Here is a 14,996-nt window from a genome sequence, read left to right as displayed (position 1 = left end):
GGAGGCGGTTGCGGGTGTGGACCGCCTTAGGATCCAAACGGGTCGTGGGCCGGATCTTCTGTTCCGGGGTTTTGCTTGGCGACGGCCCATCAACTCTGCTTAATTACTAATTGCTCCTAGATAAATGGGGGATCACGTAGTTCTTACCAAGCACGGCCAAGAATTGTCGGCCGAATTAAATGCAAATGGGGTGCCGGAGAGGCTAAAGTTGCTCAACGGTTTCGAGTCGCCACCACCACTTTTTCCATATCGGACAAGGAAAAGCTTTACTTCTTTTCATCAAATTGCCCCACTTTCACCGAGTGAGTCGTCGCGCTTTCAGTATATTTAATTAGGTCGTTGAACTTTGCCTTCATTTTCCAATCAGTTCGAGCTAAGGTGGCCGCTAGGCCATGCCAAAGTATAACATGGGAAAATGTAAATTTGCCTTCACGAACAAGACAGCGGTAGAAAATGACCCGAACTTTTGCTTACTTTGACAAGTCACATTTGAGAATTTTGCCTTTGCACGACAAGCCACCATTGAAAAAACCAGTTTCGCATCATACTCTAACATGATTAGACGGCCATGTCAACTTTGGTGGCCGGCCCCTAGTCAATCGAGGCCAAGGCCAAGGCCAAGGTTGGGCCTAAACCCTTGGTGCTCGTGCTTGATACCCCAACACCTGAGCCCTGACCCATAAAGGCCATGCTTGGGTCCCTGACGCTCAAGCTTTGATCCGCAAAGGCTATGTTTGGGTCATCGGCGTCGGGCTCGAGTTCTTAATTAATGAAATGTTTGTTCTTATAAAATATTTAAAAAAGAAAGTTATATTTTTAATTCGAGTTTTTTTCTCCTTTTCTTTTCTCTTTCTTTCTCAGAGCCGATGGTCAATCACGAGAGACGAGCTCGAGCAACATTAACCTAATAAAGGATCCGAACGACATCTCACTCCATGAAGAAACACGTCTCGACGCATACCCTCGTCAGCAAACTCTGAAAACCAAAATGAATAAAATAATTTCCAATTTTGGAAAACCAAACGAGAGTTCGTTTTAATTCTTTGGAAAGTTCAAACGTTTTCTGATATTTAACCGAAAAACCGTAAATGCTAGAAATATTCCTCGTCAGTCAAAACTGACAACCCAGCCCACCACACCAGGCCGATCGAGCCGTTAGGCTCCGCTGGACCTCGAATCGCGACCGGACCGTCCGGGTCAACCCCAGACCAGACAGACAGACAGACAGACAGAACCGCTCCTCCGCCGTCCTCGCCCCGCCACGTGTCGCGCCCCCGCCGCGAGTACCAACCCTGGCGACTGGGACTGCGCCCGACGGAGGAAGACAAGTCAAATGCAACGGTCGGCCCCGCTTTCCAAGCCGCGCCCCCCATTTCGCTCCTCCCCCCCCCCCCCACAGCAAAAGAACAAAAGCGTCCCCGATTCTCTCCTTATTCTCTTCGCTTTTCCGACCAAAAGAACATTCGGATTCTTCGAATCTAGCCCTGATCTCAGACACCCAGTTCCGAACGGAAGATCTGCCGCCTGCCCTTTTCTCAGGTTTCTTCTCTGTTCGCGGAAGCGCATTGCTCGTGGGAGGCGTTGTTTATTATGCGAAGAGGCGTCGACTTTGGGGAGACTGGTAGTTCCTTGAGCTGTCTGGGTCCCTGGACGATCGACGAGGAGTTCTGCGATGATGACGACGGCGACGACGAAGGAGGAGAAGGAGGAAGGGAAGTGGTGGCCCGGGTGGGGTGCGTGCGCAGCTATTCGTATTACAGGTTGCCTCGGCACTTGCTCAAGCTCTCCATTCTCAAGCTCGATGGCTCCGTCTTCGGTGAGCCCCCTCTTCTTCGTGCCTTGCTTTAAAGACGGTAAAGCGGCATGATTCGTCGGCAGCTTCCCAATGTTTAGTGGTTCATGAAATTTCATTCTCCGGGGTCGAAAAAGGTTCACTTTTTCTTGCATTTTGGTTGACGAGTCTTTTCTTTTTTTTGTGTTTTGGAACCGGCTTGGGGCCCTGAACGGGAATTCCTTACTGGGATTGATCGAGCCGTTGTTTAGTCAGACAAAGCACGCGATTGGTCTAGAATATTTTATTGCTTCTGCATCGGTGGATGTTGTGTTTGTCGGCTGTCGTGCGTTGAGATTTGTCGGCATCCGATTTCGATTCTGAATCATGCATTGCGAGTCTGTAATCCTTTGGACAGTGTTCCATTTACAATTGGCTTTTCTTCCGTTTGATTTAGACGAGATTTCGATTGTGCAGATGTTCATGTCGAGAGAAATGCCACGGTTGCAGCACTCAAACAGGCGCTAGAAGATGTTTTCAGTTCATCCCCTAAGGATGGCCTAGGCAAGATTTCATGGTATCATAACACGCACCCTTGTTCTTTAAGTGAGTTCGACGTTGTGACATTCCATAGGACGTGCGATGATTCTATTTATTGCGCGAAATTGATGATTATTCGATTGTCTATCCCGTGTTTCGTCAGGTCACATGTGTGGGGGCACTTTTGCTTGTCTTTCGATGGTGAGAAACTACTCAATGACAGGGCGTACTTGAGAAGTTTCAGAATTAACGACGGTGATCAGGTCAGAGAAAATATTTTCGATGAAATCCTACCAGTTTGTTGTTAGTGAATTCTTTGTGAGAACATCAAGTTTGCTGAAATTTTCTTTCCGATGTAATTGCAGCTGTGTTTTATTCGTCACCTGTCCACCAATTATTCACCGATGAAAAGACAGCCTAAGAACCAGAATGTCAGTCGCAGGCAGCACCAAATGTAAGAGCTTCTCCTTCTGTTTCTCTAATGTCAAGCAGCACGAATGGGAACGCACACATTAGAGTTATTTCGCGTCTACTGAAAGGCTCATGCAGTGTTATCACCACAACAAGCTGTCAATAACTTAAAATAGAGATAGTCGAATGAAATCATGATTCATGACTATTCAGTTAAGCCACCCTCTGTTATAGAAATCGAGAGCAATAGTAGAGATAAATCATAACTATTCATCTTAGCCATCATGGAGTCAGATGTCTGTGGTTCACTCTCCTAGTTAATCACAGAATGTCAGACAAGCTACTTTAAATTTGTAATGGAGAAAGGACTGAACAGTTTCGATATCTGCCGAGTCTGATGATGAATGTAGGAGGCAGAAAATGAGAGATATTTTTACCTAAAATGCCAAGTATGTGTCAATAATTTGCAGGAAAAAATGAAGTGCCCCCAGGTATCACGGCATGAACTGTTGAATTAGAAGAACACAGTGAATGAAATAAACAATACACGTCGCTCTGGCGAAACTGATGTTTGGCCAGCACTTACTGAACGGTCGAGAGCGTGTTGCTCTATTCAGTATTTGACAAAAAGAACTGAAATGAGTGAGTTTGTGGGCTAAATTTACTTACGGTTAGGTCCAGTCATAGGGTCAACTGCCAGAAGACAGAAAAAGGCAAGAAGCCAAGACAACTGTTACATTAGACAAGCTGAGCATTCCCAGTGAAAAAACAGAAGGTTAACAGGAAAGTCCAGCGATCGTTTCATCTAGTCTGCCTAGATTGCCAAACGAAGGCTGAAGAGAGAAAACATTACCTCACACAGTAGCAGCTTTGACTTAGTGCAGTCCCCGTTAGTTGGGTAGATATGACTTCTTTTGCCTGTTTTCACTTGGCATCGTCTTTTCTTTTGATGAAGCAAATGTATTTTGCAGTATTTGAAGAGAAAGGGAACTGAGAGATTTATCTTTGCTCTGCTATGAAAGGTTGCCTCCATATTCGAATGATTGTAAAGTGGCAGCAGCAGAGAACAGTGCAGATGATGCGGATGATTGGGATTACTTCAAGTACAACAATCGCGAAGACCACGAGATCCCGATGCCAGAATTCAGGTTGGCCCACTTCCTAAGAGGATGGCTTTCATACTCCAGATTATGGGGGGTCAAAAGGAAGGGCTCGGAAGCACCTAGGCGCGCTTCCAGATTCGCCATGCGTTGTCTAGGAGGTGGACCTGGGATGATACGATTGTGAATCTAGTCATCTGTAGTTATAGACAGGAGATAGAAGAGTTACCTAACCTGTGAGAGAACCTGTAGTGTGTTGTTGAGTGCACATTTTTGCTTCAAGAACCTTTCAGATTCTCTGAACTCAATCCCGTGGTAGGTGTTTCGTAGTGTGAATTTTTAGTTGACCGGAATTAAAGTTTTCAATTTCTAGTATTGGCCGAAAGGGAGTGATTTCAGTCTACTAGATGAACGAGAGATTGTTGTCTCTGGAGGGAAGTCGATCTTCGTAACTTTTTAAAGAAATCCATCGTGCTGCCATCCTCAGCACTTTGATATCAGGCCGCTATCCGTGCTACTTCATCCTATTAACCTAACATGATGCTGTAGATGTCTGCAGCTGTAGCCGACACTCTGGGTTTTATGGAGACGATAGTTCTTCAAGCTTGAGGTTCTTGAAGAGCTGGATGACAAGATTTAACCATGAGTGGGGGAGTGAAATAATGCTGTGAGAACGCATAGAAATGGTTCGATCAAATCTCATGGGAGTCATTCAATTAAGAGGAGATCGATGGTCATCTGTGAAACCTTCCTAGTAATATATCTATCCGAAGGAAATTTGAGTACTATCAAATGAACTGTGCAGTGAGCTATATAATCATCCTGAAGATCATTCGTAAATGAAATTAAGGCTCCATTTGTTTTACGAAAAATGAATAATTTGAAAAATATTTTCCTAAAAATAATCACTTGTATCATTTGAAATAATTTGTGAACAAAAAATATTCTCATTATCGACAATAATTTATACATGCTATCATTTTTAGGAAAATATTTTCCAAATCATTTATTTTTCACGAAACAAAGGGAGCCTCAAACTTCATAATCAGCTCAGCTGTTAGGATACATAGAAGGGAAAATTACCACCCTGACTTCATGAATCGCGATCCAATCACTTATCAATTACTTGCATTTGATCAACGGATTCACTAGTTATCATCGTTGAGCCTAGTTCACAATTTAGCCGTCGCGACCTAAAAAAAATTGGGTTTTCCGATCTTAGGCTAATGGATTATTAGATCAATTAAATTAACTAACCTAGCTCGAGTTCTCCCAGACTCTACCAATTCGCACCTTAGGTCCAATTATGAGCATGCAAATATTTTCAATGGGAGTCGCCACTAATCATTTAAGGTAGGTTGATTAGAAACCTAAATAAAATTGCGGGAGTACTATTTTATTTCTGCGAACCAGAAATTATGGATTCGGGGACTTGGTTACGCTAGATTCCCTAACGCCCTTTCGGTACCAATTTCAAGAAAAATACTTAATTTGACAATTTTGATGAATCCTGACTTAGAGTTCAAAGGTGCAGAAATTTTCTTTTTTAATTTTTTTATATTTATTTAAAGGAAAGCTAACCTATATGTAATGACGTGCAAAAATTGACATGTGATTAATGCAACCTAACATGCAAACTATATGTCATGCGACGACGTGATCTATTTCTAATGACGGGCATATTATTTTTTTTGTATTTTTTCTTTAATGAAATTCGGAATTAAAAATGCCAATTATCTAAACATGCAATTTTAAACTAAAGAAATTAACCTATTCTAGAGTAATCTTTTTGGCATTTTTTTTTATCAAAATTCGAAATTAAAATCAAGTAAAAAATATAACTGCTAAATCTTTCAAATCAAGTTTCGATCTGAAGCCTGACAGATCAATCCTAAAATTCGAAATACCCGCTATGGAAATAACTCTATCTAAAGCCTGATAAATAGATTTATTTCCACGTGTGCGGTTGCGGATTAGGAAATTTTCCTAATCGATCACATCTTGAAAAAAATTAGATATCTTAAATATCTTGGATATATTCAAAAGATTTTGAAAATTCTAAATTCTATCCAAAATTGAAAAGTAATAGATATCCAAGATTTCAAAAAAAGGAAATAAAATCGTAATTGAAATAATGCTTATTATCCAAATATGCAAAATTAGATATCAATAAGCACAAATTAGGCAACCAAATATTCGAATCAAATCGGGATATGATAATTACACGATTTGCGATTTCTTTCCTAATTTGAATGCAGCAGCGGATCGGGATTGCGGATCGGCGGTGCGTCGGGAAGCGGCGGCGTGGCGTCGGGAGGCGAGTGGTGGCTAGCGACGGTGACACGACGGAGACAGCGGCGCGCGGCGTCTCGGGCGGCGGCCAGCGAGGCGAGGACGGGGCGACTCTCCCGGCGGGCGTGCACGGCATGGCAGCGACAGCACGAGGCGGTGGGTTAACGGCGGTGCGGCGGCTCCGGGCGGCAGTGGCGGTACGAGGCGATTCAGGGCGCGAGCGACGGTGCAGGGCAGCTCTCCGGCGGCTGTGCAGCGAGCAACGGCGTCACAGGCGGGCGGAGCAGGGACGTCCAGGTGGCGATGGTGTGCGACGAGCGGCAAAATGCGCAGCGGGCGTGCGCACGCGAGTGGCACACGGCGGGAGACGGCAGCTGCGCGCGGCGTGAGAGCCCGGCCAGCGGCGGGCAAAGCGTGCGGCGCGGTGGCACACGGCGGGAGACGGCGGCGCGCGGCGTGAGGGCAAGCGGCGCGGCGGGAGGGACGGAGGCTTCGCGGGCGGGGCGGTGGCGCGGCAGGCGTGCAGTGCGGCGCGGCGGGCGGTCTCCTTCTCTCTCTCTCTCACTCTTCTCAAAATTCTCTCGTATGTCTCTCTAAAAATCCGATCTGAAAAATTATGAGAGCCCCCTCTCTCTTGATTATGAGACATAAACATATATTTATAATGTAAACCTAGGTCAATTAGCTGGGCTTTCTAGTCCTAATGGGCTTAGGTTTAGGCTTTAATTTAATTCTAAGTGGGCTGAATTAATTTGGGCTTTTCTTTAATTAAGCATAATGGGCTAATTTAAGCTCAAATTAAGACAACCAAGCCCTTTTGTGTGTGATTTTCGGCCCATGCTTTCCGAGTGAGCCGAGTCTCGTTCGGTGCCCGAGCTCGATTTACGTGATGAATTTTAAGCTCGCTTACCACTGCCGATCCGATGCGAAATGCAGTTAATCTATATGAACCTAAACTTTATGCTATGCGATTTGTAATATTTTTGTTCATGGGTTAAAATTTAATTCCTAATTTTCTATGCAATTAACCACTAAATGATGCGCCGAAATTTAGGTGTCAACAGCTGCCCCTCTTTGAGTGGAGGCTCGCAGAGGTTTCGCTCAAAGACTGAGACCTAAATTTAAACTATGCAAAATGATGAATGATTTTTTTTTTAATGCAATGATGCATGATATGCAAACAATAAAGAACGTATGCTAAGGCTTCTCACTTCGTGTAGAGTGGTGAAAGAGCCTTACATACGGATCGCACAAAAAGCGTCCAAGTGAGGGAAAGCTTTATAATGCTTTGACTTCTCTCGATCTCCAAACTTCTGGTCCACTGGAAATAAGGATCTCGAGGTACTGGATTGCCTATCTGTTACCTGTAGTTTCCTACAGATGCGAAATAGCGCATGATATAAAGAAAGAATGGGATGTGTTGCCCATACCACTGGGCAATCACTAAAAAGATCATGTCACCTCTTCCATTGGATGAACATGAAATGGGGTATGCTGCATACTCCACTTAGCAACACCAAATGAGAAATTATGCTGCCTGTCCTACTGGGCGAACATAAAATGGGGTGTACCGCGTACTTCACTTGGGAACACCAAATGAGATATTATGCCGCCTATCCTACTGGGCGAACATAAAATAGGGTGTGCCGCGTACTCCACTTGGCAACACCAAATGATATGTCACCTGATTTCTTCTTGTGTTATAAAAATGGCAAAGCCAATTGCATTGCACCTATTTTTACCTGAAAAAAAGGTTAAAACAACACATGCGCAGGGGTAGAGAAAACATAATTCATGAATCTGCTTACATTACCAAGCTTCACTGGGGAATTTATCAATAAGAACAACCATTTCGTCCTTTTGACAATTTGATCTCATTAAATGAGAGACCTTTAATCAGAAAGGACTTTCTACTCACTCTCAATGAAAGGCTTTTGACCCGACCTTTGATGCGGGTATAAGAATCACTCAAACTCTCTTCATCGTGCTTGACAAGGGTTCAGATATTCTCAAAATCAGTATGACTTGGCCAATCTGAGAGGTCTTTATAAGGACTAAAACGTGGGTTTGGTCAATGGCTTAGCAAAATGGACTCTTCGAGCCTTGAAAAAATTGATATCACCAGCTGCTCCGAGTTTACAAGTCAGGAATGCTGCAAAAATGAGATAGAAAAATCTTGCTCGCACTTCTTCGAGCAACATTTATAAGCATTTGAAACTCTATGTTAACTCAAGTGCCCTATTCTGAAGAGACTTCGGTAAGGGTTGTAACGTAGGTTTGGGTAGGCTTGAAATGAATGGCTTATTTCATCAAAGGGGGGTATTATGAACATAAAGATTGGTGATCATCCAATTATGCTACTGGTACCATTGCTCTATCTCTAGCAATTGCTCCATAAATGAACCTTCAAACGGTCTTTTCCTTGAAGACTAATCTTGTATGCTGACTTAGTTCTTGCTGAAGCCTTTCTTTCTCTCTCTTTTTCTTTTTTTTTTCGAGAGTTTTTTCTGAGAGAGAGAACTTCGATTTAATGGAGTCCTTTTGCGTCCTTTCTGATGAATTTTCTTTCTAGCTCCCATTTGCCTCAAGTCACCTTGAACTTGCCTTGAGATGATTTCATTTATTTATCACCAGAATGATCACCAATCGGGTTGAAATGAATTCACCGCTCAAATTGGGTATGCAAAGGGTATACTGTGTAGGGATATAGAAAGAAATGCTGTCACGCCCCGAACCCCGCGAGCGCACAACATCGTGCAATGGTCATTATGATGCGACGTCCCAGGACGCGTCGCCGACCCAACATTTTATCTTTTGGTTACGCATGCGGAAGCTAAACAAAGATTCACCCAGACAATAACAGTAAACAAGGATAGATAGGAAAACGGTTTACAACATCGAAATCAAAACACCATTTTAACATTTACTTGATTAACCCCACAGGAACATTTTTACAAGCCCACTTCGGCATTTCCAAAAAGTCTACGAAAGATGTCAGAGGGTCAATCTACTTCACCAAAAGTCAGCTTCCAGGCACCCCGAACCGTACTGGGTGCACCAACATGCTAAGGGCCTGAAAAATATTTAACAACCACAAATGAGATAAAAATCTCAATAAGTTAACGCCTAAGCCCCGTTTACAAGGTCAACTCACCTCGGGGGTCCCTAACCAGGCAATACAGCATCAACAGCAACATTATTAAACAACCACAGGCATCCTGACCTCGCCTTGGTACACTCGTTGATGAAATGAACATGTCACATACTCGAAGCATTTAAATAGATTTCCCATGCATCAATGCATCACAGGCGCGCGTGTCTCGATTATAAGACAGAATCCACTTGGGCGCGTCCCATACCATGCCTAGCAGTTTCTACCCTATAATCAAGCATTATGCATCACACGTATTCCAGTTATTATGTCCCCTCGGGCTACTACACATCAAGCGATCTGCAGCAAGATGGCAGTCTTCCGGCATAACCGGGCTCCGTCCCGCCCCATCGGGCACGGCTACGTCAAACGATCTACAGTAAGACGGCATTCCAATACGGCAACATCAAACGATCTACAGTAAGATGGTATCCCGTAAGGAGCATCGAGTCCGGCCTCGGGCCGCGACAAGGCATCCGGAGTATCGGCAATCCAGATAATCTCCAGGCATCCGATAAATCGAGTATTGTCAAGCAATCTACAGCAAGACCCCGATAAATCAGGCATCGTCAAGCGATCTACAGCAAGACGGCTCCAACGTGTGACCACACGAGCACACAAGCATTCAGGCCATTTCTTATCTTTTCATTTAGCCAATGCATCCATGAATCGTGCTCACATCAATGCCACACAACAATAACAAGTGGTCACACATGCAAACGGTCAATCGACTTTGTGAACATCATTTTAAAACATGAATTTACAAAAGCATTCAACATCGGATCACAGCCAAATAAACATTATTGAAAAGCTAGGTAATTATGGTTACTGTCTCTATTAGGCCGGAAATTGAAAGCCAAAGATTTCAAGTAAAGACCGGCAGATTATGGAATTCTAGTAAAACTGGACAGATTTGCATGATTTGGGAAATCAACTTCAAAAGCATAGAAATTGGTCTCCAAAAATTATAAAATTCGAATATGTTATAAACAAGACCTTCAAAAATATTTTCCATGAAGAACACAATCCCAAAATCCTTATACAAAGATCACTTTTGATGGCTCGGAAACAACCCAGAACTGGTCCGCCGGAACAGGGGAACTGAACCAAAAGAAATACTCGTTTTACAAATCAAATCCTTTCAAAACACTGTGAAATTTTTACACGTTGTAGAAATGGATTTCGTTTACAAATCTTGTGAAAGGAAGTATGGTCGAAATCGAACTGGAAATTTTTATAAAAATCTGAGAAGGTACGAAGGTCACGGAATCCACAGTATAAAACAGTTCTGATTTGGTAAGAAATTGGACCTTCGTGTAACCCATTTGAGCTCAGAAAAATCTGAAATTTAAGTATGTTATATATCAAGATCTTGTGAACAACTTTGATGAAGAACACTTTTCAAGATTCTAACCACAAAATGCTTTATAAAAATGGAAAACCAGGGACGTACAGTAAAATCAGTTCTGAAATCAAGATAAAAATTCCAAGAAACGCCTTCAACTTTGAGATCCACCACTTCTCAGCCATGAAAATACCACACCAAGAGTTCAAATCAACATCCAACATCTATTTCAACTTAATCTAGCAATCAAGACTTGCCAACGCTCATTCTAGAAGTTCAAACGCACTAAAACATTAACTAGCTAAACTACCCAATGCAAGTTAAACATCCTAAACAAGGGATTAGATGTTAACTTACTCGTCTAAAAACGACAACAACGCGAGGACGACGGCAACGACACGAGTTGTCCGTGGCGGCCTTAGCTTGACACGGCAAGCGGCAAGCGGCAAACGGAGGTGAACGGCACACGGCAATCTACGGGGCTCAAGGATGGTGGCGTAAGGGGCTGGTGGGTGCATGGCGGTGGTGGGGTGATTCGGCCGTGAGAGAGGGAAAGAGAGAGAAAGAGGGTTTAAATTTAAATCAAGATCAATGGTTGAGATTAGTTCTTGATGCCCAAGCAAAGATCAAGGGCTAGGATGTGTTCTTGATGCCCAAGTTTAATCCAACGGCCAAGATCAAGCCTTGCTCTCCAAGTTCCATCCAACGGCCAAAATTTAATCTAACAAAGAGGTTTCTAGAAGGGCAAGTTAGCAAATAATTTTCGATGGCCAATTCGTAAAAATTATGAGGCGACGTCCTATAGTTCAGGTGTGATATCCTTGAGCACTCGACACGCAAAATCGGATCATAATTCGTGGTTGAAATCGATCGATCGCAACTATAGTTTATCTCGAACTAACGGGCGGCTGCTAGAAATAAATTCTTCGATAGCCTTTCCCCTTTGATTGGTATTCCCTGGGTGATCAGATCAGAGCGAGAATTAACTAAGAGAGCGGCGATGAAATCACCATTTCATAAATCACCAAATTTGGTCGAATTTTCAGGATATCACAAATGCTCTTCGTCATATCTAAGGCACTCGAGCTAACACAGAACTTGCATGCAATAAATATACTTGAAGATTGATGCAAGTGAAAGCAAGAAAATTCTAACCATTTTGAACTTTCTAAGAAATTGCCCCGGTATGGGGTTGTTCCTGACATGGGTAAGAAATGAAACTTCGTTCAAAGGGGTTAAGCAAATGATAACCTGTAGTGTTTAGATAGAGGAAATGAATGCCTCTCATCATTTCGGTCATCATACTTTTCGTGAGATAATCCTTTACCTTGTCAGCACGGAATTTTCACTCAACTCGCACTAGGGATTATTATTCAGGACATGTATGGAAATGTCTTGCCTTTCGTCATCTTGAAGTCTCTCATGCAATATGATCGCTTTATTAGGACAGAAACAGATTGCCAGATCAAAAGTTTTCCTCAAACAAAGCTTAGTAACATCAATTGATTCATGAAATTCAATTTGAAACTTGATAGAAACAAAGTCAGAATGAGTACAAATCAAGTGTAATACTTCTTTACGGAATCAGGATTAACTGGACTGGAAAAAACACGACCATCCATCTCGGCTAAAATCAAAGCACCTCCTGGAAGGACTTTCTTCACAATGTACGGGCCACCGTAGTTTGGGGCGAATTTTCCTTCTGCAAGAGGAACTATCGGCAATAACTTCCGCAGGACAAGGACACCTACCTGAAAATGTCGAGGCTTGACTTTCTTGTTGAAAGATTTAGCAACTCGTTGTTGGTAGCACTGGCCATGACATAGAGCTTTATGCCTTATCTCATCAATCATGTTCAACTGGTCCAACCTCTGCTGGATCCAATCTGCTTCTGACAATTGTACCCGTGAAAGAATACGTAATGAAGGAATTTCAACCTCAACAGGTAGAACTGCTTCCATACCGTACACAAGAGAATATGGAGTTGCCCCTGTAGATGTCCGGATAAAAGTTCGATATGCCATAAGTGCAAAAGGTAATTTCTCATGCCAATCACGATAGTTCTCAACTGTTTTAGCCAAAATTTTCTTGATATTCTTGTTGGCTGCTTCGACCGCTCCGTTCATCTGCGGACGGTATGGAGAGGAATTCAGATGCTTGATCTTGAACTCCTTGAATAGATCATCCACCAATTTATTATTTAGATTCGACCCATTGTCAGTAATTATGGTCTCAAGTGCACCATATCGAGCAACGATGTCTCGACGAATGAACTTCACCACATTCCGGGCCGTCACTGTCGTATAGGACATAGCTTCGATCCACTTCGAAAAATAATCGATAGCGACCAGGATAAACCGATGTCCATTTGACGCTTTAGGATTGATTGAGCCAATCACATCAATGCCCCACATAGAAAATGACCATGGTTCAGACATCTGATGCAATTCATTCGGGGGAGTATTAATCTTGTCACCATGGACCTGGCATTTGTGACAACTCTGGACATGCTGAATGCAATCACTCTCTAAAGTAAGCCAGTAATAACCCATCATCATTATCTTCCTTGCTAGCATATGACTATTCATGTGCAGACCACGTACTCCCTCATATACTTCTAGCATCAAATGAACAGCCTCGGTTGAATCAACACACCTTAATAAAACCGAATCATAGGAACGCTTGTATAGGCATTCTTCGCTCAAGAAGAACTTCGATGCCATTTTCTTGATAAACTTTTGGTCAGATGCGGTACTTTTCTCAGGAAACTCCTGTGTTTGAAGATATACCTTGATATCATGATACCATGGCTTGCCGTCGGGCTCCTCTGTCAAGGCCATGCAATAAGCCGGTTTCTGTAAGACTTCTATCTTCAAAGGTTCAACTTCTAAACCGCTTGTCACTCGTAGCATTGCCGATAACGTAACCAGAGCATCGACAAAACTATTTTGAGTTCTTGGCAAGTATTTAAACGAAATGTCTTCAAACTCTTCCACCAACTCCTCCAGATAGACGTGATAGGGCTGCAACTTAGCATCTCTAGTTTGCCATTTACCAACGGTCTGAAGAATAATGAGGGTTGAATCCCCGAACACCTTAAGTTGAGCTACTCCCATTTCAATTGCAGCTTGTAACCCGAGGATGCATGCTTCATATTCGGCGATATTGTTCGTACAAGGAAATATCAGTTTCGCTGCGACCGGATAATGTTGTCCGCCTGGAGATATTAAAACTGCCCCGATACCTGATCCTGACAAGTTTACGGCTCCATCAAAATACATGGTCCATACATACTCATTAATTGGCATGACTCTATCCTCTAACGGATCCAGATCCTCATTTTTCCCAGGATTTTCAGTCAAGACATCAGCAATTACTCGTCCTTTGACTGATTTCTGGGACATGAATCGAACATTAAATTCTGAGATGAGAATCTGCCATTTTGCCAGTTTTCCAACCAAAGCGGGTTGATTGAGCAAGTATTTGATGGGATCACACTCTGTCACAAGCAATATCTGATAGTGCAAAGTGTATTGCCTCAATCTGTGTAGTACCCAAACCAATGCTGCGCACGTTCTTTCTGCTTCGGAATAATTCATCTCAGAGGCGGTGAATTTCTTACTCAAATAATAAATCGCACGCTCCTTTCCATCCTCTTCACTTTTCTAAGCAAGCATGACACCTAAGGATTCACTGTGGATTGTAAGGTACAGGATCAGAGGTTACCCCGGCGTTAGTGGAACAAGCACTGGCGGATTCATCAAGTAGTGTTTAATCTTGTCGAATGCCAGTTCACACTCTTCATCCCATCTAACCAACGCATTCTTCTTGAGGAGTTTAAAGAAAGGCTTCGCTGTCCCAGATAGCTGAGAAATAAATCTGGCAATATAGTTTAGTCTGCCCATTAAGCTACGAACTTCCTTCACCGAAGAGGGAGATTTTATTTCACAAATGGCTTTCACTTTTGACGGGTCAATCTCAATCCCTTTGTTGCTAACAATGAAGCCAAGTAGTTTGCCAGAGGCTGCCCCAAACACGCATTTTGCCGGATTCAGGCGCAATTTGAACTTACGAAGCCTGTCGAATAATTTCGTCAAGGTTTCTATGTGATCTTCTCCACGTCGAGTTTTTGCAATCATATCGTCAACATAGACCTCGATCTCATTATGCATCATGTCATGGAACAACGTGACCATTGCCCGCTAGTAAGTTGCCCCAGCATTTTTGAGACCGAAGGGCATCACCTTGTAATGAAATGTCCCCCAAGGAGTAGTAAATGCTGTTTTCAACTTATCATCATCATTCATCAAGATCTGATTATAACATGAGAAACCATCCATGAAGGAGAATAGTTCGAATCTAGCTGTACTGTCCACAAGCACATCA

General features: G+C 43.0%; 1 protein-coding gene across 2 annotated transcripts; it reads left to right on the top strand.

The window, feature by feature from the left end:
• Window positions 1-1,461: 1,461 nt before the first annotated feature.
• Window positions 1,462-4,607, top strand: LOC115678424 (uncharacterized). Of its 2 annotated transcripts, XM_056311784.1 has the most exons (6): window positions 1,462-1,816; window positions 2,249-2,348; window positions 2,475-2,574; window positions 2,677-2,765; window positions 3,745-3,870; window positions 4,382-4,607. In XM_056311784.1, the coding sequence occupies exons 1-6, from the start codon at window positions 1,591-1,593 to the stop codon at window positions 4,491-4,493; spliced, it is 753 nt and encodes a 250-aa protein (XP_056167759.1). In that variant the 5' UTR covers window positions 1,462-1,590; the 3' UTR covers window positions 4,494-4,607. The 2 variants fall into 2 exon arrangements, with proteins under 2 accessions (XP_056167759.1, XP_030457680.1); XM_030601820.2 differs by lacking the exon at window positions 4,382-4,607 and having other exon boundaries at window positions 3,745-4,320.
• The last annotated feature ends 10,389 nt before the right edge of the window (window positions 4,608-14,996 follow it).

The sequence above is a fragment of the Syzygium oleosum genome, unplaced genomic scaffold (genome assembly GCF_021117445.2).
Source record: "Syzygium oleosum isolate NSW1041296 unplaced genomic scaffold, Sole_v2.1 Sole_v2.05, whole genome shotgun sequence".
Lineage (NCBI taxonomy): Eukaryota > Viridiplantae > Streptophyta > Magnoliopsida > Myrtales > Myrtaceae > Syzygium > Syzygium oleosum.
This window is presented reverse-complemented; position numbering and strand designations above follow the sequence as displayed.